The sequence below is a fragment of the Chaetura pelagica genome, unplaced genomic scaffold (genome assembly GCF_000747805.2).
Source record: "Chaetura pelagica isolate M959 unplaced genomic scaffold, ChaPel_1.0 scaffold84, whole genome shotgun sequence".
NCBI lineage: Eukaryota > Metazoa > Chordata > Aves > Apodiformes > Apodidae > Chaetura > Chaetura pelagica.
Genome location: NW_009953224.1, coordinates 105,040 through 132,905, shown reverse-complemented (window position 1 = coordinate 132,905; position 27,866 = coordinate 105,040). Strand labels below are relative to the sequence as shown.

Below are 27,866 nucleotides of genomic sequence, written 5' to 3'. Positions count from 1 at the left end.
TTTTACATGGTGATTGATATATATGGCTGAAGTAAGTGGATTTTGCTCAACAGTAGAAAACTAGAAGAAAGGGCAATGTGATTTCCAAGAATTATTTTTCTCCTAGAGCAGGCAGCTATTCGTCCTCAGAAGTGAGTGTGCAAAAATAGTGTGAGAGCTCATTTACAAAGAATGTCAACTCTACTTCTGGAAAACTCTGTCAAAAATGTGTACTGAGTTTGCTAGAAAGGAGACTCCAGTCTGAACTGGTCCAGTTTGCCAGCTGTTCAGCAAACATTATTTTTACTGGTGATTCTGCTGTATATAGAAACCAACTTCTCAAAAGTTAGCCTTGATGGGAGCTAAGTCAGAAGTGTGCATTGGATAAACAGCCTCTGGGTGAACTAGTATTTAAGTTTGCAATAAGAAGGACTGCTTTTGAAGGAAATCAGCTAGTATAAAGCAGGATGGTTGTGCTTGGCTGAAATAACAGGAGGTTGAAGTAGGCATATATAAGACATGATTGTTTTGCTGGGACAGTCCTAATATGCAAATACAGAAATTTGGGATGAATAAGACAGCAATTCAATGCATGTAATTTTATTTTCCAGCTATTTTCTAGCCTTTCATAATTCCACAGAAATAATATTAAAATATAACAGAAGAAAATGTAATGGAAAAATCACCTGTGTTTTTTTTAATGATATTACCTTTGTGACCTCCATTTATTGAACAACATGCAATGGCATAATTTTCATGCCCTACATATAAATATGCAGTGGAACATACCTGATTCAGATATCATCACTGTGTATGTGCCAGAATTAATTTAAAGATTAAAACTGTATGTTGCCAAAATACAACTTCATGAAGAATGTCTCAGATATTTAGCTGTAAAATTTAACTGCCTTCTTGCATGTTCCTTCATAGAAGTTTCTGATCATGGCAGAACATGTTGGATGGTCCTACCATCTGATCTTCTCAGTAAACAAATAAGCCAAACAAAAATGCAAGTGCAGGACATTCCAACCATGCTTCTGTGCTGAGGACACGGTTTTTGATTCTAAGTGAGAATGTGTATCTAAACCTGTAGTTACATGTCTTCCTTATCCTGGGAGCTATATTCCAAAATCTTTATCTTGAGTTATAAGATACATATCATGTACCAAAGAGAACTGAAGTAACAGTAATTGCAGGAGTGCTTTCATCTTGAGATTGCAATATGCATCTAGAAATCAAGGGCTAGATGTTGGCTACCTCTGAACTAAGAGTTATTATGTACATTCACAGTGTTCATCACAGTCACATGTTGGATATATGATTTTAGTCTTCTTAGTGCTCCAAGGACTTTTTTTGTAATTAGGAGAAAAACAAATCTTAATCTCCAAGATTTTTACAAATACAGTTAAGACAAAATACACAAGTATAACTATAAGCTGAAATAAAGAACTAAAATCTGAATAAGGTAAAAACTTATGTGCATCACCTGTATTGTTTGCACTGTGCTTCACATGCCCAAAATAGCTTTCTTTCTTTAAAGAAAACTGCAGAAGCAAGTTAATTTGCATGACTTATGCCTGTGCAGTTGTGAATTTAGCACTCATTAAATATTTTCAATAATAATTCTAAAAAATTGTATTATATGGAGATAGGTAGATTCAAATTTTTCCTTCTTTTTTGATTTGCTGTTGTTCTGGGATTTGCCATGTTCCCTGCACAACAGTAATAGCATAAGCTATAATAAGATTCTTTGTCTTTCATTTGATTATACAATGAACTGTCTTCAGGATGTATGAGGTTTGCTGAAAAATAAATTTAGCAGGAAGGTTAGAGAGCAAATCATCTATGATTTTGCAGTAGTGGTGTAGGTTTTTTTGCTTAATGAGAGGCGTGCTTCTCCTTTAGGAGATATTCTGTAATTTCACACTCTTCATTGCCACAAGAAAGCAGATTTAAAAATATAAATAAATAAAAATTAATATTTTAAACAAATTTGCTCCTTCCTGTTTTCGCAACTGTTGAGGAACAGTTTTGCCCAATTGGATTTCATGGACACATACCTACCAGCTTTCGATTCTTCAGTATCAGCTGCTGTTAAATTCTGCACATCTTTAACATTCCCAATCTGGAATCTGAGGTTTTGGCATGAGTCACTGATTGCATAGTGGTGGCATTTTCTCCTTTGAACTGTTAGGAAGAAATCTGTTAGCTTCTTTATTTTGGCCACAAAATCCTGCTCCAAACTTCTCCCCTACAGCAGTTATCAAAAGCAATTGAAAACGGAGCCAGCAGGATTTGGAACATTGTTATTCAAGCTTATTTTAAAAAATGTATCTTTTTTTTAATTATTATTTTCCTTTTCATAGTTCTGTTGCTAAGTTTAACCCATGACTTCTTAAGCAATAATCTGTATATGTTTTACTAGTTTGGGTCTCTTACAACTCAGTGACATTCTATGAAGCAATGTGTTCTCCCTAATCATCTGGGAAAAAATGTTTGTAAAGATTATTCAGGTTTAGCAGTAGGTCTTCATGTCTAGCCAAGAACAATTAAAAGCAATTAAAGTTGTATTATCAGTTTAACAACCTAAGGGAAGACACATAGTAAATATTTACAGGTAAATTCAGAAGATCATTAGAGCTGTATTATTTAATTGCTTCTTTTATTGGCTTTCCTATTTTTAGAAAACAGTTAAACACTTCAGGCAACAGAAGAAGACATAATATGGGCCAGCACAGTGGTGAGAATACAAACATTTGGATACCTTACAAAAGCATAGTGTGTTCTTTATTTTCCATCATTAAATCATCTAAATGTTTGCTGTAAAGACCTTCTCAACCTTCAGAGTTTTAGTATTACTTAATAATTTTCAGTTTTACGCATTTCTGTTTGATTTAACAGTTTTTCACTGCTCAGACTCTTTGTCCTGGAGAATTGTATCTGTCATATCAGGTATGGAAGGAATGAGGAAAACCTTCAGGTAGCCTACCTGACAATTTTGCAATGAAGCTGGATGAAAACATAAAGTTAAGGAGTAGTTCTAACTCTACAGACAGAACAAACATAAAATTGGCATGTTCAGAATGTGACATTTATTTTTACTAGGTAGAACATATTATCTTCTGAAATATACAATCTAAATAAAAATGGAAAGTTAGGTTTTTTTCCAGGTACCAATTCCAAAATAATGATCAAAACCCCCCTGCTTGACTGAATGGGGTATTCTGAAGGGACTAATGCTGGTGTCAGGAAGAGAGTTCCAGTGCTGGAAATCCATGAAAGCTCTTTGTTGTTTTTCTTGTTCATTTCAGCTACTTTTGTTGGTAATGCTAGAGATTCTGTCCAGAGCAATGATCTGATCATTTTTTCATATAGCTTATTACTTCCTTCTGCTTTGATGACTTTGTTCAAGTGTGTCGTTGGTTCATTCACGGAGTAGGTTTTTTCTGTGCCCAAGTGCTCATCAATGGTTTCTCCCAACTATGATGTGTAAAATATATAGCAAGAAGACATTTTTTAAGAACCTCTTCCTATGCACTGTGGGCAGTTCTTGACTGTGGAGGATTTCCATTGCTGCTTCCCTCCCTGGAAAAATCGGTTGTGGCAGACACCAACCAATTATTCTTTCATCATCAACAGGAACTAAATGGGGAGAAGAGAGGTTAGCCATGCAAACTGTGACAGGTGAAATTACAATAACATGTGAATCCACCTCAGTCTTCAACTTGCCATTATGTGAACCATCAAAGGTATGGCAGTGTGTTGAAATGGGGAGCACTGCCAGGCTCTTATTCATCTTCTTGCTCCTCTTCTTGCAGCTGCTTCCAACTCTTTCTTCTTCATTCCTCCTTATCCTTGCAGCCTGGCTGTGAGATGCAGAGGAAGAGGTTGGCAAATGTCTTCTCCTCATGCTTTCCAAGATAGGTGTACCCTATTTACCTGTATGAAGGGAGTTGCACTGGAAAGTTATTTCTCCCTTACTCTTTCTCTCTATACAGTGTCCAAACCAGCACTACTCAACTGGCAGAATCTATCCCAGTAACCAGCTATGAATACATTTTAGGCAGTTCCATCCTATAGTGTAAAGGTTTTTTTCAGTCCTTTGAGACACAGAGTTGTGACAAGCATTGCAGTTCCCATTTCTGGAGAAGCCATGCAGAGACTGCCATGGTCATAAACTTCTCTGTGGACTGAAGGTGCTGCAAGCTGCTTAGGTTGCACTAGGTGTAGGTATAGACACATGAGCCTCATCATAAGATTAGTTATCTGTGTAGGGAAGTACAGATGTCTAATAGCAGAAGATGAACTTTAAAATATCGCCCTAGTCTTTGTGAGGTGTTTTTTTTCAGAAATATAAAATTGAATCATAGGATTCATAGAATCACTAAGGTTGCAAAAGGCCTTTAAGATCATTGAGTCCAACCATAATCCAACTACTATGACCACTAAGTTATATCCTGAAATGCTACATCTAAATGCTTCTTCAGTGTTTTCTAGTGCTGTGGCGCCCAGAACTGAACCCAGAACTCGAGCTGTGGCTTCACCAGGGCCACGATCACTTCCCTGCTCCTGCTGGTCACACTATTCCTGATGCAGGGCAGGATGCACTTGGCCTCCTTTGCCAGCCAGGCACCCTGCTGGCTCATGTTCAGCTGCCCACCCACCGGTTCTCCCAGATCCTTTTCCACGGGGCTGCTTTCCAGCCACTCTTCCCCAAGCCTGGAGCTTTGCTTGGGGTTGTTGTGACCAAAGTGCAGGACCCAGCACCTGGTCTTGTTGAACCTCATCCCCTTGACCTCAGCCCAAAGGTCTAACCTGTATAGATCTCTTTGCTTTTCCTACTGTCAAAGGCCTAACTGAAGTCCAGGTAGACACCGTCCACAGCCTTCCCCTCATCCAGTAGGTGGGTCACCTGGGCATAGAAGGAGACCAAGTTGGTCAAGCAGGACCTGCCTTTCATGAATCCGTGCTGGAGGGGCCAGATCTCACCATGATCCTGCACTTCCCATGTGAGCACACCCAAGATGAGCCGCTCCATCATCTTCCCCAGTACTGAGGTCAGGCCTGCAGCTCCCTGGATCCTCCTTTTGGCCCTTTTTGTAGATGGGTGTCACGTTGTCAAGCCTCCAATCATCTGGCACTTCCTCTCTTAACCAGGAGTGCTGGTAGGTGATGGAGAGCGTCTTGGCAAGCTCCTCTGCCAGCTCCCTCTGCACTCTCAGGTGAATCCCATCCAGCCCCAGAGACTTGTGAGTGTCCAGGTGGCATAACAGGTCATTAACTGCTTCCTCCTGGATGATGAGCAGTTGTTGTTGCTCTCCATCCCTATCAGGAGGTTGACTATCCCAAGGATGATGGGTCTGACTATTGCAGTCTGAGGCAAAGAAGCCATTCAGGACCTCAGCCTTTCCCTCATCCTTGACAGCATCCAGCAGAGGGTGGACATTCTCCTTGGCTCTTTTTGCTGTTCATGTATTTGTAAAAAGCTTTTTTGTTACTCCTCACAGCAGTGACCAGGTTGAGTTCTAGTTGTGTTTGCCTTTCTGATGTTCTCTCTGTATGACCCAGCTAGATCCCTCTACTCTTCCTGAGTTGCCTGCCCCTTTCTGCAAAGGCTCTCCTTTTGTTCCTGAGCCCCTGCAAGAGCTCCCTGTTCAGCCAGGCCAGTTGTCTTCCCCAGCTGCTCATTTCACAACTCATGGGGACAGCCTGCCCCTGTACCTCTAACACTTGCTTCTTGGAGAACATCCAGCCTTCCTGGGCTTCTTTACCCATCAGGATTGTCTCCTAATGGACAGTCCCTTGTGTGCGTTTGTTTTATTACAGGTTTAAAATCACTGCAGGTGAAAGCATAGCTGTTTGGAAATGATCTGGGTTTTTTTTTTTCCTTCTATTTCTTGTTCTTGCTTCTGCTATAAGGAAACCAGATTACAAATGCAAGTTTCACAGGTGTTTCAGTCATGCAATTTGGCCTTTTTTAACCTGCATCTTATTATATTCCTGTGGATTTCCTTGCCACTGTATATTCTGGACTATCAAAGTTCACCATAATTCGTTCAGGATGAGTTTGTGAAAGAAAAGTCCTCTGAAGATGACTAAGTAAAAGGAAACTGTCTAGTTCAGTAAGCTCCTGAGTTGTAATACCAGAATTGCTGGTAGGAGTATCACATCTGGAACAGCATTTTGGGCCTTTGTTGGAGACAAGGCCAGATAAACTTTTGTTCATACCCAGTACAGCTCCTTTTAGGTTCCCACTGAGTTAAGTCCATTTTTCCAGCACTTCAGTACTTTGACTGGTTCATGAATTACGTAATCCAATCCAGACCTGTCATGAAAATATGGTGGCCTGTCTTTTGAATTCTTACCAGCATTATTTTTATATAAATCACTGGACAAAATTTTCTGTTTACATTGAAGACTGTAGGAAAAATACAGTTTTAGTAAAAACCCATAAAAACAGATTACCATGTACTGCAACTCTCAGAGCAGTGGGCATTGCAGAAAAAAAACCCTTTTCTCAGCAATGGTGAAGAAGTGAGAAAAAACAGGCACCAAGCTGGACTCTGGCAAGTTTTTAGCCTCTAAAAAACTGCAGCTGGAGCTGCATAAACTGCATTTATCTGTGTCGAGTCACCAACTATGCCAGTATTTCTTAAGCTTGTAGTTCAGGGATAAGGGGGGATATTTCAATTAAAGGCATGAACTGGCAGGATGGTGATATATGCATAGGTACATATATACATATGTGTGTATATGTTTTTATATATATACGCATATATATACCTAAGCATTGGGTGGACTGACTGTTCCAAGCAATAAAAAAAAAAGGCTGTGATAATGGTGTAAAAAAAGGTGAACCAATCTGGTTCTAGTATACAATGCCCAACAGACGTGCCTGGCAGTGGGCTGCTCCACAGCTGTCTTTTATCCACTGAGATTTTCTTAGGTAGTCTAAAGGCAAATACTTGCACTTGGATTTAGAGTAAAATCCTTGTCAGTGAAGGTTCACCAACCCACAAATAACCTTTGAGTTTGTTTGGGAGAGGGCTATTGGTTTTCTTTCCATCTGAAGGAAATTATAGATAATGAGACTGTCTGGTTTTGGTTCATTTCAAGCCTATTTATTGGCATCCTTTTCCTTTATGCAGGGATGCTTTTACAAACATAAAAGACATCATTGCTGATTTTCTGATATGCTTGATCTAGTAATTCAGATTTTGTTTGATTAAATACAGCAAATTGCCTCATCAAAATGAGTGGAGAGAATTCAAACAGCTGAAACTAAATGCTGCCAAAGTTTACCATGTACTAACCCTTTACAATACTGGTAATGAAGCAATTGTTACTGACAAAGATAAAAGCAGAACTGTAAACTGTACAAATATTCAGCATCTCCTAAAGAAGTAGGTGTCTTCAGACTGTCTTTATTGTTATAATGTGTATGTAAATTGATGTTTGTACTGAGTAGCATTTATTACATAAACTCTTATAAAAATGTTACTCAATGTACACTCCATAGAAATCTTGTTAGCTTCAGTGAGCCTGATTCTAGTTTTACCTGTGGTGATTTTTTTCTGGTGAAATGGCACTGAATTTATCAAATTTTCCCTCACACACACTTGAAGATAATTAAGTCAGATCACTGTACATTAAAAATATATGATCTGGTTATCATACTGCACCATTTCCTTCAGCTTTATGGACACAGCTGTTTCAGTGATCTATGGTTTCAACAATCTAGAGGTGCTCAGTTATGATTAATATTTTGGTTATTTTTTTCCTTAGGTGATGTTTATACACAAAAAGAGAAAACATGGTGTGAATTTTGGGCATGTTTACTGCCAGTAGTCTGTGTGTCCACAATTTACTTTCTTCTCTGCTGTGGCCCCCACCTGCATTGAACTATATTGCAAAGTAATATGAAAGCCAAGTAATTATTCAGCTTCCTGAGATAATTCTCTTCATTATTCACTTTGGTCTATCTGCAGCATTTAGAACTGTATGCATTAGTGGTCATTAGTTGCTAGCCCATTTTATCAGTTGAATTTGAGATTTAAACAGAAAGATGATAACCATTCCATTAGTATCTGTGCACAAAAATATAATTGCTTTCTCTGCAGATAATTAGGGAATTTACCTTTAGAAATACCTTTACAAAAAGCAACATTTTGTATATATTTTTTTTAATTTTTTTTTATTATTATTTTGGTAAATTTTATTATTATAAGCTCAAAAACTTTGAGGTTGCCAGTTCTTTGCTGTGTTTTTTGTTTGTTTGTTTTTTGTTTGTTTGGGGTTTTTTTGTGATCATTGTTAAGTACACATCTAATAAGTGTTTGGATTCATTAGTGTATACAACACAGAATAAAGATAAATACTTAATGCCTTACTTCTTACTATAATACCTAGTGCTTTGGAGGGCTTTGCATTTTTAATTACTGTAAAAGCATTGTGAGGTTGGCCATGTATATAAGTAGCTGTTATAGAAAAGTTTGCTTCAGTATCTGTCAAGGGCACAAGTTTTCCATTTTGCTCAAGGGGCTTTGAGATAGGTCCTTTGTGTGCAAGAGATACTAGGGCCTGAAGAGTGCCAAGTGAGAAATACTTTGCATTTCCATTATTTTCCTTTGACTGAATCGAGTTCCTCCCAGACAAATAACAGGGGCACATACCTTTAATCATCTTTCCCTGATGCTGCTCTGAAAAATACCCATGTGTTATTAGTGTTATGTTCGGAACTCTCAGATCTTTAAATAAATTTTGAACAGACCTCATTTCACCATGGGACAAGTGATTCAGGTGAACTTTACGGGCATTAGTTGTCATTTGAGACAACCAGGGTTATAAAATCTGGCCTCCAGCTTTCTTTTTGTAAGGAATGGGTATTCCCCAGGTCCTACATTATATGTACTGATCATAGACAGATCTTTTAGATCTCCTGTGACATTAAATGCATTAATCTAACACCATTCTAAGGCACCAGTACCCAGACAAGATGCTTCCTCAAGTCCTGCTTGAGGTCCCTAGCTGCCTAGGACTCACAGCATGCTCCCATCCACTGAGAGCTGCTGTGCAGAGAAACAGCACTATTTACAAGGGGCTAAACTGGAGAGGATTTATGGCATGTCCTTAGACATAAGTGGCAGAACGGGACTAATTTAATGATGATTAGAGCTGAGCTTTCAAACACCTTTGCCTAGGGAATCTGAATTTTCCTAGTGCTGTAATTCCCGTTTTTACATATTACACAGTATCTCATTGCAATTCACTAAGAAAATAGACATCTTTGTTGAATGTAATGTCACGCTGCCAAACAGCAGCTGCAGAACAGCCCAGGCTGAAGTTTACATCCTGGGTTTTACCGAACACAATTAGGCTTTGGTAAGGGAAACCTGAGGAATACAATACCTGTTTGCTTCATGTAATTTACCTGTTTATAAAAATACACACACACATTTCTGCCAAAGCAATAGTTACAAACCTGAAGCAACTTCTGCCTGCCTTGCTGGGAGGTGGCCTTGACTTTGGCCATTGCCTGCGTTCAGAAGGCACTTACTATTTGTATAGTATTAACAAAATGCCTGAAATGCTTCCAAATTGCTCTTTCTAGAACTATGCCTGTCAAAAGCCGGTCACTGCTCTTTGCTGACGCAGCATGACTGATGTGGAGAGGTGCAATGCCTGGCCAAGCACCTCTCCCTCTGCCCTCTGTAGACCTGGGCAAACATGGACTTTGAATCGTGCCAGGAGCATGGTCAACATGGGGGGCCAGGTTGGTGTATGGTAGCAGGGGTGGGGTGGGGTGAAGCCTGCTCCTGCTTTCTTTTTCATAAACTTTCTCCACGCAGACATCTACCAGCCAATATTCCTTAAATCTTTTATGCTGTAAATACTGCTGGGAATATAAAGTGCAGCTCTATGTACCTGCTTAAGGACATATTCTGCACCTATGTTTGAAGGTGAATGAAGTTCACTGCTGCAGAATGTGTCATTGGGGGGCTCCTCGACTGAGGGAAGTTCTCACTTCAAGCTTGTAGGATGAGAAGCCTCCTCATGTCCAGCTTGCAGTGAAGGTGACAAGAAACCAGAGAATAAGCTATTTATACAATTTCTATGTAAGTCTAGACACTGTCAGAGGCACAGTAGTTTTTTGTGCTGATAATGCTTTTATTGTCTTCCCTTTCCCCTCAAGTATTGAAAATCCATCTCCTCCCAAATTTTTCAGGGCTTGCCAACAGCTCTTCCATGCTTCCCCCTAGGTCAGCATGTTTTCTGGTGCTTTCTGTGCTCTTCCCACCTGCAAAGCACCCACACCTGGTTTGCTGAGCTTGGCTGTGTCCCCCCTCCAGCCCTTCCATCCCTCAGCCCCACAGCTGGCCATGCCCATCATTGGGTCTGCTGATCCCAGGGGTGTCCCAAAAGCCCTGAAACTCCTGCCTGGATGTGGCAGGTGAACTTCAAGGTTGGCCACAGATGGTGAGCCTGGGTCCTGCATCAATAATGCTTTAAAAAGTGTTTTCCCCGGAGCACGCTGGCTGAAATGCTGTGTTTGTGGTTTTCAGAGATCCCCTTGGTCTTGTACCTCTTTGCCCTGATTTCTGTCACCTGGCTGTGGGGAGGACTGCACATGGCTTACCGGCACCTCTGGATGTTAGTCTTTTTCATCATCTTCAACAGCCTGCAGGTAAGAGCTGGTGCCTTTTTCCTCCTGTCCTCTCACAGCACTGGGGATCATCTCCGCTGCTTGGCATGTCAGCCTCACTGGCTCAAAAGCATCCAGGAACACTGCGACATGATGGGTGGGGAGGCTGGTTAATTATTCTGTTTATTTCTGAAATTAACATATAGAATGTGTATTAAAGCAAGGGATGCATTGCTTTGAATTAATTTGATAGCTAATATGCTGGGAGCAAAAATTGCTTGCTTCTCTATGCAATATCTTACTGATATAATTGTACCAGTAAAACTGAAATATTTGCAGCTTTTGCAAAACCACTATTTCAATTTTCTGTATCTGTTGACTCTAATAAAAAAAAACCACAAAACAACAAACCAAGAAAAAAACTAAACCAAAGCAAAGCCACAAAGTTTTAAAAGTATATAACCATAAAATTTATTTTTTTTCCCGTTATGAGATGAGCCTTGAGGCTTAGCTTTTCTCATACAGTGTACATACTGCATACAAAGATCTTTTTCACAAAGAAAACCCCACAAAAAACAAAAAAACAAATGGACACTAGCTGTTCATTATTAGTCCTAAGAAATGCAAATACCCCTTTGCAAAATTTTACACATGTAGATGCTTCCACAACACTTATTACTGCATCACACTCAATTCAATGCAATAAGGCTCATCCTGGAAGTCTTTTTTACTGAATAAGGGGCAGTGTATTATGAATGGAAAAATGCCTCTGATGTCTGAAAACATCAGAATTATTGGGAATTAAAATAAATATTTATATGAAAATATATCGTGCAAATTCTTCTGCCATTTTTTAACAGAAGTATCTGTGACACCATGAATTATTTTCTAATAATGTTAATTAACCCATCAAACAAAAATTCATTTATAAGGTGCATTTTCACAAAACAGATTTAGTTTATATTTTAATTCAAAAGGTGGGAGGTTCCTTAAGTAGCAGTGTAAACATTTTCAAAATGTACATCACAGACATATTTATTATATTTTTTAATTGAGGAAAAAATTAGTTTATTCTCCTTAAAATACATTTGATTAGTCAGTATATGTTGTCATGTAACTATGTCATATATCTGAGCATATATTGGCTTAGATTAGGTTTGGAGTTTTGACATTTTAGGGTTTGGTTTGGTTTTGTTTTCCTGTGAATAGATTTGCTCTAATAATTGTCTGTGGAATAAACATAAAGTTGCTCTTCTGCACTGAAACTGCAACAGCCCTGCAGGACTGAAAATCACAACAAATGTACATATATATTTTTATATATCCTGCCTTACAGTCTTTCTATGAAGAATTATTACTAGGAACCAGTCTGGGTTTGTGTTACATAGATCTATCTCAGATACAATTTTTTTGAAAGGGTAGTTCATTATAATTGAGATTTTATGGAAGAGGTGAAACAGTGCCAGAGAACTATAATATGCATCAATATTTGCTTTAAAATAAAGCCATGTTATTGCCAGTGGATATTTAGAGAGGAGAGATATTAATACTCTGTGAAATTTGTCATTCTTGGCCAAAATGTTGATCCTTCTGTGTAATTTTCTTAGTCTGCTTTGCATCACTCAAAATTTCCTTTTATTCAAGTGAAGTTCAAAGCCAGAATTATTGTTATTTGAATAAGTGTCGCCAGGTTCAAGACACCAATTGGTGCAGTAAGATCAAGAAGTCAAACAGGATGTTGAACACCAGTTAAGTAAAACTCAGGGCCCACAAGGTCTGTGTGGGATTTACAGCACTAGTGATCCAGTATGATAGCAGGTTATGCAGAAAACACAGATATAAAAGCATGCCTAGCATAAAGTTTAAGTCATGACTGCTATTAGAGATGCACCACTGCATGATTCCAGTGTTAGGATGGTGTTTAAGTCCAGCTAGAAGTGAGATGATACCAGAAATACTATCTTTTCACAACCTAGATGAAGTTTTCAGTTGGTTAAATTTAATGCTTTTTATGTAGCTTTGTTTCCATTCATGCACTCTAAAACCTTTACACTTTAGGAAGTGTGTTTTATTTATTGATTGATTTATTGGCTATTTTTTGATTGTTGGGTCATCTTTTGTCAGCATTGCTTGTCCATACAAAAGGTATATACAGTAAGACATGTATGGGTAGTACATGATTCTTGTGTGCTTCTGCTGGAATGTTTTTGTGGGTATTACAATGTCAGAAATGTTTCTATGGCTTTCCTAACTTCATGCAACTGAAGGAACACATAGTTCTGTATATATTGCCCTGATACTCAAGGACCTGACATAAATAACTCCTAGTTTTACTATGCTCATCTGTACCCAGCAGCAGCGTGGGATCAATCACAAAGCTCAAATAACCTCTGTTGGCAGCTGCATTTCTCATCTTTCAGAAGCATGTCCCTAGTTTCACCTCCACCCTCCATTAGACAGCTGGGAAATAGATATTCAGAAACTGATCTTCCACATCAAAAGGAGAAATCAATTAGTTTTTGTATTCCTAGCTCTAGAGAATTCATAAAACTTCAAATCTAAAACTGATTCTTTTATTGACAGAAGATGTAAAAATTTCAGATGTCTGATCTCTTCCTGGTTGATATTCTGAATTAAAACGTGCAGGTCTGGAGCTCCAACTCAAACAAGGGTAAATAAAAACTTTTCCTTCCACCTATGAAGAGCTCAAGAACTTCACACTTCACATTTTAAAAGCATTTTTTATCCTTTGCTGTCATATTCAGATATAAAATTATGTGAAATGGCAATATCCACTACCTTTTATTAATAGAGGTTAGAAACTACTTTTTAAAAGCTAAAATTACAATTTAAAAGGAAAAGAAACCTTTCCAGTGCTTGGTACCCTGAGAACAGCAAAAAAACCTGAGTCGCTCTTTCACAGTATTCCAGGTTTTATGTTTGTTTCTTTGTTTGTTTTAATAGGTGATTGTCTCCAGTGTTTTGTAAACTTCTACAATAAAAATAGTTCAACATTTCCTGGAACACCCCCACATTTTAAATAACTGCCCCACATACATTGTTCTCCTGTTTTGAAGTTACCATTTATCTAATAAGGAAACAGAATCACTGACTTGTGATGCAGGTGACCAGACATGCATCACGAAATGAAAAGAAGGGAAGGAACAAGGTGAAGAGTCAGAATATTTCCTTGATCTATGCTTCTCATGAAATAACCAGATAGGCCAACTTCCCGTAAAACTTCTAGAAAATGTCAGTATGCAAACTGTTTGTGTAGAAGGAAATTATATATTACAAATACTGAATAAACGAAGGTTTTGCTGTAAGCAGGTATAGCTTTCTAAAGCTTTTGCAGACCACACTACCTCCAGAGAGGGGCTGGTCTCAAGAGGCTCTGGAGGACAAGGTTCATCCAAGGCATGGATAAACATGAAGCATCCTTTGAAACTTTAATCTCAGCCTGACTATTTGGGTATGTGAAAGGAAAATGGGACTTAATAGTGGATAAGACATTTGAATAATGATTTTGAGAGGAACTAGCTGTCATTTATTGCATGCTGTTGGCATCCCATTCACGCATATTATGTCTTTATCAGCTCTAAGAATTGATAATGATTGTTAAAATGAGGCCATTTTTCTGCAACAGTAGGTTGTTTTACCATTTATTGGTGGGCATTTCTGTTACACAACGTGCCCTGCTGCAGTTGGAAAGCAATTCAGTGCTCATTAAGAGCTCTGTCCCAACAGACACAAGAACGTGCTGTAGTTTATGAGAAACAGAGACCTGCTTCCCTGCTGCTCAGGAGCCACAGACTGTGTAACAAAGCAGAGCATGGCCCATTAAAATGTGTTGGATATACAAATGGATTCAACTCAGGAGACTGGAAGGGCACTGCATGTTACCCAGTTTAGTGGCTGAACCTTATGACACACATTTCCTTGGAAATGCACTTGGTAGAAAAAATTATCTACTAAGGACAAATTACTTCTCAGCACTTCCTTGGCAAAACAAGCATATAGTAGGAGCCATTGCAGGACATGGAGGGGAAAGCTAGTCCTTTTTGCTGTAACTTCACAAATAAACATGCAAAATGCTCTGGGAGAGGATGTGGGGGGGAGAACAATAGCTGATTATAGCTGAAATAAAAAATAATTTTGGGAAAGTATCAAAGGAAAAGGCTAAGAAACATTTTCAGCTTATCTGATGTTTTGAGTTCCTGAGTTCCTCCTGATTATCCTACCTAGGCAGCATCTGTGTTGCAGAAACATACCCCATGCTCTTACGTGGAACACCTTTGCTCCTCATATTTTCACTTGCAAAACCGAGAGGAATATTTAGCTCTTTTGTTTACACACAGTTGCCTTCGTGGATTTGTTAACAAGATATTGGTTGCCATCAGGAGTGAAAGAATAAGCTGCTGTTTTATGTGCTTCTCTCTAAAGGTCAGGATTTCACAAGCTGTTTTGCATGCACTGTTCTGGTATAAACAGCTGCCGTGTTTTTTGTGCGATCGGGGGCGTTTCTGGTTTGTATCTCTTACAACACCAGAGGTGTATTTGCCATTCGATGGATCCAAAGTTCAGGGCAGCAGGTGGATCTCTTCCCACTATTTGCAGAGGGGTTGGGTTGAGTCTTCAGTCTGGTCTCAGGCTCTTCTTGTACTTTGTCAACTGCAATCTCGAATATTTTTTTCTATAATTCCACCAAACTGTGCTGTACACCCCAACCCTCCATTTTGAAATGTAGGTGGTATCTACACTGCAAACTATATTAGATAATCTTTAGCTACCCCTGCCATGGTTTCCTGTACCTTGTGCTAAGCCCCACCAAGCCCTAGCCCCAGCAATAATTAATTAACTTTCTTAATAAGCCATTTTAAATCAAAACGTTGCTCTTACGAAATACTGAAATGTTACCCATCGACAGTGTAAAAACTTCATTTTTCAGCAATTTTTTATCAGGCAAGAAGCAATCAAAATTGGCAGGTATCCTGTTATTAAGCACAGCATTCAAAAGGATCTCATTTTGGCTCTTGAAGGTAAGGGTAAAATCTTTTCCTGTTCTGTATGAGCACACCAGGATGACACACGCCCCACGTAATGACCAGCAGTGTTACATGTAAAACACAGAAAAAAAATCTGGAAGTAGGAGTTAACTGGTGCTTTTGCAAATCATGCAAAATGTGTGACTTGCCCAGTATACCAATTTTTAAAGTCAACTTATTCATGGTGATTTACAGTAAGAGAAAATTCAGAAGTTTAAGTACAAATACTTGAAAAGCCCACAGTACCTTTAACAAGGAATATAGATGTACAGAAAACGAGTGAACAGATGCACACCCAAACCTGGCTTTGGCTGGAGTACGCATGATTCACCAAACTTCATTAACTAAAATAACAGAGGCAGACCAGAACAGGAAACATGGCTAGGTCAAGTAGCAAAGGAGATGAAATACCAAAGAAAACTAGTAGGTAGGGTGGCAAAAAAAACCCACAAACCAAACCAAAACTAAACTAAACAAAATAAAACAAAAACAAAAACAAAACAAAACAAAAAAAGAGTTAGGGGATATAAGGAAACAAGTGTAGCAGGAGAAAGCAATATACTACAATTTTAGAAGAAAAAAAAAATAATGTTAAAGAATACAGCATATTGAGAAAGCAAGAACAAAGAGATACAGTTAGTTTTGTACATGTGTTATATTTATGCAGCAAAGAAAATAAATAAAAGCATATGGTTTATAAAGCTCATGCCAGCACCAGTTGCAAATGAAAGATAGGTTTTTATCCTAGAACATACTGTTTAACTCTGGACAGAGTCAGGGGACACTGAGAAGGCCAGGGCTATAAATAAAGTTCACTTCCTGTTTCTTATGGCATCTTCCAAAGCGTGTCCCCTGATGAGTCAGAGTTGGACTAGATGATCCCGTACAGCAGTTCTGATGATCAAAGCCACACAAAAACAAACAGAATCAAGGACTAGACAAACATGACATGTAATTAAACCTAGTGAGATGCCAAAGGCTGCTGAAGGATTCTGCAAAAAAGGCAAAAACCAGTGATTCTTCACTGCAAATAAGCCTAGCAAAAGGGAATGAAGTCATCATAGTATTGCCAGGATAAGGCAAAATACAAACAAAATATCAAGAAAAGCGCATAAGCCTGTTCAAGGAAGAAATAGTACAGTCCATACTGTAACCATTTTTGTTTGGTATCTGTAACAAATCACCTGCCTTTTTCTTTTACATTGCTGTCAGTCTCTTTGTGTCACTGTAAGTAAAATGTTTTCAATAACTCAACAAAAATATACGTATCTCAGTATAATCACAATGTGGAGTAAATCTTTCTTTTGCTCTTAAATGCAGACTGCTAAACTCTGTACAGTTATTTTAAGACCATTAAGTGATGGACATAGGATTCAGAAGTAGAGAGTATGGCTTTTAAGTCTTGAAAATAACAAGTTTCTTTATAATTGGCTGAAGTACTTAATGCCTTTTAAAAAATATCACTTTTATGTTTTTTATTCCTCACTGTTCTTAACCAGCAAAGCCTGCTGCCTTCACTGGAAACATTTGAGAAGGAGGGAGGCACACGGCAGGGGAAAAACAACATGAGGACTACTTAGGGGAGGTGTAATACTCAGATCCATGTGGCTGAAAGGGTTTAATCCAAAAGTGCTCAAAGAGCTGGTGTTGCTGTTGTGAGCCTGCTTTTGAAAAATTATGGCAACTGAGGGTAATTGCGAAGGAAAGGGAAAATATAATATTATTCTTAAATTTAGGAAGGCAGAGTATAACCTCAGGAGACTTGTGGTTTACATTAACTTGAAGTGGAATTCCTGTTGGAAATTAGGCAAAACACCAGAAGGAATCTGGCCAACAGACTGAGTTATCATGCTTGTCTAGTCAGGGCTAGTGAAGCCACACTTGGAATACTTTGGGGCCGCCAGTTACAAAGTGTGGGGACACACTGATGAAGGTCCAAGGGAGGGCTACCATGGTGGTCAGAGGCCTGAAGCACATGTCCTGTGAAGAGTGGCTAAGAGTGGGTAAATAAGCTGGGCTTATTTAGTCAGGTGAGGAGGACAACAATGGAAAACGTAATAGCAGAATGCAAGTATTTGGAAGTAGGTAGAAAGATGATGATGCCACACTCCTCCCCTCTACTCTCTTGATAGTGCAATGTGATAACAAGGGCACGTGGACACAAACCTGTGGTATGGCAGGTTTTCAAATGGAAAATAAGGAAAAAAAAATCACTAGTAGGAAATAGAGTAACTGTAACAGAGAGGTTTATGATCTACATTGCTGTATGGTTTTAAGGCTCAGCTAGACATAACCATCCTGTACTCATCAGTGCACTGACCCTCTGAGTGGAGTAAATGACCTCCAGAGGTCCCATCCAGCCAGGTTTCCTGTGACTATCAACTGAGTTATGGGAAGCTCTGTTCTCAATGCATAGATACACTCTCCAATGTGGTAGATAACAGCAGCAACCACAAGGCCCTGAGGTCATGAGTTTTTAGAAAATCACCAAATATCACAGAACTAATGATAAAACTGAAAGGCCTGGAAATTATATAAACAGGAAAGTTTAAGTAAAACATTATCCATCTTTAGGACTGACTTTGGAGCAGTGGATTAAAATTCTCATGTTTCAGCACTGCAGAGTGTACTCTGTGCACACGTATCTTCATGCTGAACATCATTACAGTATGAAGGCTGATCTGAATGTTTCTGTGAAATAAATGCATGTAAAGTTTTAATAGCTTGTAGGAAAAGAACTTTTCCTCCACCCACACATTTCCCTCTATATTGTACAAGCCTGATATTTCACCAGTATGAGAAGATTATTTTCTTCTTTTCTTCATAATAAATACAGATGTGATCTTCTTTGGGAGCTTGTAAAACTCATGTTGAAAAAAAATAAAAAATAAAAATCTTATTTTGTATACAACTTCAGTGGCTTCCAAGCAACTACTGTAGAAAGTGTAAATTACATTACTGTTTTTATCTCTCATAGTTTCATTATTACTCAGCATATCCGTGATAGGAAATTCTAGCAGAGACCATGATAAACTAAAATTTCTTTCTGAAATAACACTAAAATAAAAGGAATTCATTAAAGACTCACTTCATTACCATTTTTTGTGAAGTACTGTAGGCAACATACAGCCCCTCTTTGTATTTTATTTTATCCTTAAAATATAATACATTTTAAACAGATAACACTGTAGCAAATCATTTAGAGTTTTGGAATGTCATCCTAGCTGATGAGTGTTAAAGAAATATGAGTTGAAGGACCACCATCCAGCCTTGATTTATAGAATGACTTGTTGAATTAGCAACAGAACAAAACAGAAGAGGCTACTAAAAATGTATACAAGACTGGGAAAAATAAAATCCAGTAATTTAAGCATATGATTCTTATAGAATAATGCATGAAGGAACTTCTGTCGTGTGAGTAAAACTGTTATTACATACAACTAGTGTCAGTTAAGTAGGAGTTCTAAACTTTTAAAAAATTAAACCACTTAGTAAAGTTTATCATCTGGTAAAATTCTCCTGGATTGTGTGTGTGATAGAGTTAAAATAACCTTGAAGACATTAGTGAGACCCATTCTTCACAGCTGTTTCTTACAGGACTTTAAAAAAACAAACAAACAACCCCTTACATTAATCTACATGCAGAGAAACTGCAAATGCTTATTTTCCAGTGAGTACAGAGCAGTTCCCCAAGTGCAATTGATAATGGTTTTGCCAGCCCAGGGAATTTTTAATTAGAAATTATCCCAAGCTAGGACAGAGTTAGCCTAAAATAAAATGTTTAATGGAATCTTTTTAGAAGTCCTTCTTCTAAAGAAGTGTTCTTGTGAGCCTTAACAGGTATTAGGACTAAAAGGGAGGTAGTTTACGAAAAGAAACAATTACTTTTGGAAACAATGACTGTATATTCATATAAACATATCAATGTATCTATATATATATGTATATATACACACACAGTGTATATATACACAAAATAAAATGGATTGGTTGTGAACCAAGGTACTAACACTGAAAGAATTTCTGCTGTACGTTGATAAGTACAAACAGAGATGGATGTATTGCTTTATCTCAGAACAAATGCTAATCACAAGTTTGAGAAAGGCAAATGTGATGCTAATTTTGTGCTCAACAGCAATAGGATTGCCATAGTAAAAGGTATTGGTGTTGCATTATTTGGGGCCCTGTGGATATTTCTGCAGCCATTGGTCCAAGAGATGGATACTGTATATGGTACGAGTGGAAAACAAGTATTCCTGGTGATCAGGGATTTGCAAATCTTATTTCAGAAGCCTGAGAGTATTTCTCATGTCAGCAATCGTTTGTTGTCTGTGTGTGTACTGGCCTTGATCCAGCAGCTGTATAATCACACCAGTGCTGTGCTACACACAAAGAAATTTATCCTGTCTCTCCTCAGGCATTTTTTAGAGACTTCAGTCCTTTTTCATAGTTGGCCCTAACTCAGAACAACTGTTTGAGTTCCAACATCTTGGCCCTGCTCAGGAGGCAAGGTGGTGTCCGAGCATAAAGAAGGCATTGAGCATCATGTTCAAAGTTAAATTCCCTTTAACTGCATCTGCTAGCACAGGGCTCTGCCAGCTGCCACTTGTGTGGGCAAAGAGTTAAACATCTCAGAAACCTGCTCAGAAACACTGAGTGTGGCTGTGATCTCATACCACTAAGTTCTTTGAGATTTTTCAGTATTTCCTTCAATTAACAAAAGGACCATGAATTTAAGGAACATGTTAACTGTACTGCCAGACATTCATTCCAAGGTCAATTTGTTTGAAAGTTTTTAAGTGTAATGTTGCCAATGTTTTCTTTCCATGCTGAATTTTTGTGATGGATTTTTTTCTCCAAAGGGGAACATGTCAACAGTTAAATGTGAGATCTGAATACAACCACTTAGTAGCAACTCTCTCAGGAAGCTTTCCAATGCATGTGAGGACTGCAAATCATTTATGTCTGGAAAGAGTTGAGCAACTGTGAAACTGGAGCTAACCACAGTTGGATGAAAATTGCTAAATTATGTTTGCTATATTTTGAGCAAAATGTCAAGTGTTGCTCTTTTGCCTTTGCCTTGACAAAGATCAATTGGATTAAAAAAAGCACCAAATCAACTTGTACTGTCAGCTGATTATTTGTTTAAATCTTCAGATCTCTTGTTTTGCTGCTACAACAGGGTCATGGAAAGTTTTAGTGACAAAGATATGTTAGATTCTCAGTTGCAAAACTGAGAACCACACTGTTGTTTTTTTTTTCTATGTTCTTTGTATGTCTTCTTAAAGCAGAGCAAGCAGAAGATTTAGTTTTGAAGGGGTATCATCTTCTTTTCTCTGTGTGTGTGTGAATGTAAGTAAATAAAATACATGGTGTACTGCAGACTTCTTGATGTCATAGTGCTTAAAAAATGTGCAGCAGGGAAGCAGGCTGAAAATTGTAAAACTTAATCCTAAATTATGCTCACATACGTTCCATACCCAGTAGAGGATGTTGAAAGTTTAGTATTTTTTATGCCCCAGGACCCTCCAGAATTAATATTTTGAGTTTCAGAAAAGAGAATATTGGCATTTTAATAGGCCAAGTGATTAATTTCTGAGTGAAGGGGAGCCAGCAGCTCTTGCAGGACCGTTTTCTTATTCCTGACTTCTTAAAGGTGTCAGGAAAACAATGATTCTCACTATGAAGACTCCTGCTTTGCTGTAAAGCCTTGTTATTTTCACAGGAGCTTCTGAGTGACCTCCTATTATTAGCCAAATAGGCCAACCTATGCAACAGAAATTTTTACTTCCTAAGAAGAGTATGCTCTTATAGGTCTATTTCCAATTCTTTGATTTAATTTTCATCAGTGAACAAAAAAGTGTTAGTTACACTCCCCATCTCTAAGCAACTAAACTAGTGCACTGGTTTCCAAAGGCTTTTTATGCAGTCAGTAAAGAAATGTGATTCCACAGGATGCTTCACCAGACAGGTGTGAGGTTCCTGCTTTCTCAGTGCTTTCAGATAGTATAAAATTTCAGTTTTTATGCTATTTATAGTGTAAAGCTTTATTAAATAGAAATGTTGTTGTGTTAAAAGAAAAAAAAGTGAACATAATTTATAGTTATCTTAGAAGCTGATTACTTTAAAGTTGTTTTTTAGTGATAAAGAATGGCTTGTATTTTATTTTTGCTGATTAACATCTTGAGAAATAAGCTTAGTTTAGGACCATCTGCTTCAGCTGGGTACCTATATACTTGTCTGCCAGTAAATGCTATTGGGCCAGCAATTATTTAGACTGAAAAAAATATGTTTACCTATTAATTCTGGTGCTCTGATATTCGTGAGTGGGCCACACTTCCATTGTGCTGAATGCTGTACAAGCAGAGAGCATTAAGATGACCTGTGCTAGCACTCATTCGAATATTTCTTTGCCTATCTCAGATTCTTTTTTTTTCATTTTTTGTTCAGAAATAGGTAAACTCAGAAGGAGAAACAAATCATTTGTACCCACATTTCTGCAGGGGCTTCACTTTGCACATAAGTACAGTGTTGATGCCCTTCATGTAGGCAACAGTAGTGTAGGATGTAGTGAGGCCATGGAGTCATTAAGAGATTCTTGGACCAGTTGAAGTTTTTCTCAAGAATCAGTATAGAAATAGTCTAAAAAGTAATTTATCCAAGATCGAGCCATGTGTGGTAATTTTTTAACGTAAATTATTATCCCAGTCTCTTGAAAAATAATGTAACTGTCCTCTAGGACCCATGACAACCAACTGAGAAAGTATCTTTAGGGTAGTGTTCACAAAATTCTAGAAATTTAAATAAGAAAATTTTATATTTTTGCCTCTCAGCAGATTTATTTATAGAAAAATACAGATCTCATCTGGTGTATTTGAATTTGAAGAAATTTGAAAATATAGAAAATACCTAACTTGAGAAATACAGGAATTTCATTAATATAAATTTTAGTTTATGTATTGTAGAGAAATTTCAAAGCTCTCACAAGTAGTCATATTCTGCTTGAGAAAATTATCACAATAGAATACAGTGATATAGTATATGAAAAACTGAGAATAAATTAACCAGTCTCTTATCCTGTGTTGCCTCAAGTGCTTTATTTTTCAAAAGCATTGTATTTTCTAAATGAAAGCCAAATTTAGTTCTAGTATTTCATTAAATCCCAGTAACAGTAGAGAGTAGAAGGAGCTGTGGGATGCATGATTTTCAGCATAACCTAAATAAAGACCCTCCTCTTCCTAGAAACTTTTCTTTTTGGATTGCTTCAGATTGCCACCCTACTTTCCATTGGCAAAAACCATTAGCAGAAACTGTTTAGTCATTTTGCTAACATGGCCTGGCTTAGTTTGTAAAAATTATTTGTCACAGCTAAAGTGCCAAGCATTGACTGAAAGAAAATAATTTAGTACTTAACACTAAGTGATGTCTTAATTTACTTGCCTGGAAATTTCTCCTTGTACAGTACCAGTACAAACAATGCAAAAATAAATAAACACCAGGATCCTAGTTATAGCTTTCTGCCAAGGATGTGATTTCTGTGTGGGACTTGTATAGACTGAGCCATCTAGTGCATTTATATATATATATTTTATATATATATTTAGCTTTTTTCACCTACAAACCTAAGTTGTAATGTGTACTGCATCTTAACAAAAATTTGAGTAGGAGTTAAATAGTATGGCCTTTTTTTTAAATAAAAAAGAAGAATTATTCATCATGTCAATCCTCAAAGGCTTTGTGAGGAGGATGGAACAGTCTTGCAGTTTGTGGTTGAGATGTGTTTTGTAGGATACTTCATCCTATCCCCCTGAGCTATCTCATGGCCAGCACTGCTAAGCCAGAGGATCAGAAGTTAATTTCATAGGCCTATGACTTTACTGCTGTCTTCATTGCTATCCCCTGCTGACCCCAGGAAGGTAACTGGGTAAAAATAATCCCAGGAAAAAAATCAGTGTCTAAGGTTACTGTATCCTCTCCTCCTAAACTGTGAAATTAAACTTGTATCATGTCATTTGGGTTGCTTTAATTAGCCAACTCGATAAAACCTCAACTTCAGTGACCTAGCAAGTTCATAGAAAAGCAGTCTTTTCATTGACAGTGGAACCTTCCTTTTATCACATTCCACAAATACTAAAAAAGGTGTGAGGATATTTGCTCAGTTTCTTTAAATAAATTTAAAAAACCCCAACAAGTCAGTGCATCCTTAAGGCATGAGGACTGGAATTTTGTGCTGCTACTTGAAATGAATTTGCTATGTGATATGACACAGTTAATCCTAAACGGACATAAAGCCTGTCTGCTTTGGAGCCAAGGGTAATGTAACTGTCAGCAGAGATACAGAGCCAGGGGGTGGAGTGATAGGGGAGGAAAATCTCCCAAGCTTGGGCTCGGTGCTGGTTACTCTGCCACACTGCTTTTGACCTGCCTCCTATCATAAAAGGATGATCCAAGGCTCAGAACACCTCTCTGGTGTAGACAGGCTGAGAGAGTTGGGGTATTCAGCCTAGAGAAGAGGAGGCTCCAGGGAGACCTGAGAGCACCTTCCAGTGCCTGAAGGGGCTCCAGGAAAGCTGGGGAGGGGCTTTTGACAAGGACAGGGATTGAGAGGACAAGGGGGAATGGATCAAAACTGGAAGAGGGGACATTCAGGTTAGACATTAGGAGGAAATTCTTTCCTGTGAGACCCTGACCCAGGTTGCCCAGAGTAGTGGCTGCCCCATCCCTGGCAGTATTCAAGGCCAAGTTGGATGGGTCCCTCAGAAACATGATCCAGTGGGAAGTTTTCCTGCCATTGCAGGGGGGTTATAACTAGATGATCTTTCAGGTCCCTTCCAACCCAAACCGTTCTGTAATTCTATTATTTGAGGATATCTCTGCTCAGAGGATGACTCCAGGTACCCTCTTTCTTAGCAGTCTTTGGATTGGTCATCTGGTTGAATCATGTTTTGTTTAGTTTAATTTATTATTATTTTTTTTAAATTAAAACTTCACTTTCATATGTGTGATTAAGACAATATCAGTTAATGTTCAACAGGTTGGAGTATAGTAGTCACAACAGCCATGACACAAATACTGCACTTCCTAATATCTACAAAACATTATAGTCATGTCTATGCCATATATTAATGATTTTTTGACCCTTTATGAACTATGCATAAATAGAATATTGGACAGATTCTTCCAATTATCTCCGAATTAATAGCAATTAATTATTACACCTGCTAGAAGTCCTTTTACCAAGCATAAAAGTGCCTTACATGGGTGACATTCTTGTATAGGCCAACATATTACTGACCATTTTATGGCTTTTTGACTAGCAATTTGTCTTCTTTTTGTTCTTATATTGAATTTTATTTTAGCATTTTCTTTTCATACCAGAATTGAAGTGCTGTATATGTGGTACTCATATGTGAGACGAAATCACAATCTCTAATTCCTTGTCTGTTCCTTTCAGCATGTACTCTTTCTCATTTTCCTGCTCAGTTCCTTTCAAATCAAGAAATCCAGCTTCCATTCCATTTCTGCAGCAAAGGCAACATGTCACTGAAGTATGACACAAAGTAAATGCATTGTTTTGCTTTAATTCATATTGTATTCATAACTATGATCTTCACTGTATGTTTATACTTCTAAATTAAGTATAAACTATACATATCTAAATTAAGTATGTATATATATATAAAAATGAAGTATATACTTGTAAATCTTACCATCTTTGCCACAAATTTTACATCTAGTAATGTAATTTTAGCTCTAATCTTACGTCTAGTATTTCATTACATAGGAAGTTTAACATAAGGCTGTCAGTGCAGTTACAAGTAACTGGATGTATGTACTTAGAGTGGTTCTATAACTGAATTTAGAGGCAGGCCCCTGTAGAGCAGAGTTCACTAAAAGCTAACATGGAAGCTCATCTGTATCTTAAAGCTTGCCTTATTCACTGGCTATGTTCAAAGAACAGATGGGCTGATAGGAAATGTTGTGCCTGTGCCTTATTTATCATATTAAATAACATATATAAATATCTTTGTAAATAGATGTTTATATGGTTATAGATAGTTATGGGCAAACATAGATTTTTTTTATTATTACTTAGAAAATACATATATTATCTCTTAGCACAGAAACCTCCTTAACAAAACCCTCACATACAGTTCATAGCTTTGAAAGACTCCTAAGGAAAAGCATGGAGAGACAGTGAGGCAGAAGAGTGTGTGGAGACAAGAGGCTATGGGTTTCCACTGAGAGGACTCAAACAGGCTTGGCCAGTTTTAGGAGTGTCATACATTATATTACACTGAACTCAAGTTTTCTGAGTGAGCCTGTGGCAAGAACCATCATCCTGGTGGTGGTGGTGGTGGAGACACTGTGCCTAATGAAGGAGCAGAGAAAGCAGAAGCACATTCAGGTTGTAACCAGTTCCCCTGTCCTGGCTGGAATGGGGTGGTGAACATAGAATTATAGAATGGTTAGAGTTGGAAGGGACATGATAGTTCCAACCCCCCTGCATGGGCAGGGACACCTCCCACCAGCCCAGGCTGCTCCAAGCCCCATCCAACCTGCCCTTCAACACCCCCAGGGATGGGGCAGCCACAGCTTCTCTGGGCAACCTGGGCCAGGGTCTCACCACCCTCACACTGAAGAATTTACACCTGATCTCTAACCTAAATCTTCCTTCTTTCAATTTAAAACCATAACCCCTCATTCTCTCACTGCAGGTCCCTGTAGAAATCCCCTCCCCAGCTTTCCTGTAGCCCCTTCAGATACTGAAAGGCCACTACGAGGTCCCTCTGCAGCCTTCTCTTCTTCAGACTGAACAACCCCAACTCCCTCAGCCTGTCCTCATCAGAGCTGCTCCAGCCCTCAGGTCATTTTCATGGCCCTTCTCTGGACATGTTCCAACAAGTCCATATCTTTCTTGTGCTGGGGGCACCAGAGTTGGACACAGTGTTCTAGGTGAGGTCCCACCCTATGGACTTCTACATTCATTGAATTATATGAAACATTATAAATATTAATGATGTGAAGAAATACTGCCAGAGCAGGCAGCGAGACCTCCAATACTTACAGTCTTTATGTTTGAGCTGTTTAGCATAATATTGCTTCAAAATAATAGAATCCACCTGCTAGGTGAAGTTTCCCCATCTCGCTTCAGAATTTCTTTCCAGTTCTCTCAGGAGATTGCTTTTACTTCACATCAGGTTTTTCATTACTTGCTTTATCATCCTATCTCTTCTGCTAACTTCTGCAAGGAGCCAAAATGTTACTACAAGCACCTGAACGTGCATGATCTGGAGATGGAAGCCTAATTAGGTCAGGGTTCCTAATCAAGTCTGATCCATAAGTACCTCCAGGCTGGTGGAGCTCACTTCCACATGCTCATCCTGCTCTGCAGGCAGAGCTGGTGTTGCCGGTGGTTGTGCAGGCGTGGAAGAAACAGGATGGAAGTCCTTCTGCCAGCACTTCCTCCAGGAAGGGTGATGGCAGAACTGGTGGCTGCTCTGCTGCAGCTGGGGAAGGGAAGGTGCGAAGGAGAAAAAGACAACAAGCACTGGAGTTGAAAAAGTAGTGAAAGGCTTATTCCAGTCATCCATTCTTGCCTTAGATTGGATATTAGAAGAAACTTCTTCACTGAAAGGGTAATTAAACACTGGAACAGGCTGCCCAGGGAGGTGGTGGAATTGCCATCCTTGGAGGTGTGTAAAAGCCGTGTAGATGTGGTGCTGAGGGACACAGTTTAGCACTGGACTTGGTAGAGTTTGGTTAATGGGTGGATTCAATGACCTTGAAGGTCTTTTCCAACCAGAACAGTTCTGTGGTTGTGTGATCCTGTGTACTCTCTTCTTGGCACACCGTGCAGCTCCGGCGCTGGCAGCTGCCAGTGTTTGCTTTGCATTGGACTTCGCCGTGCAGCCAAGACAGCTGTCAAACACTTCGGGTGGTTTTGCAATGAGAAAACATGATACTGCAGAGCCAGCAGTTATTGCCATACAAGGGTGGCTGTAAAAGCATTGACAGACATCTGTAGCCCTCACACAATGAGGGATATCTCAAAAGAACATACATTGCATATAGGAATATATAGGAAAAGCTAAGCTAAAATAAAGCCCAAACCAACAGCTGAGAAGCATATTGCTTTGAAAGTCCATCCTTCAACAGCTCCTGTCATTTTTTTCCTCTGAAGAATTGCTCCACAGATA

The 27,866-nt window shown here is 38.5% G+C and overlaps 1 protein-coding gene across 1 annotated transcript in view; it reads left to right on the top strand.

Moving 5' to 3' along the window:
* The window catches only part of GPR98 (G protein-coupled receptor 98), a 272,920-nt gene that overhangs the window by 222,322 nt on the left and 22,732 nt on the right, over positions 1 to 27,866 (top strand). The window contains 1 exon segment of the mRNA XM_009997834.1: positions 10,542 to 10,663. Within this exon segment, the coding sequence (XP_009996136.1) occupies positions 10,542 to 10,663 (122 nt within the window).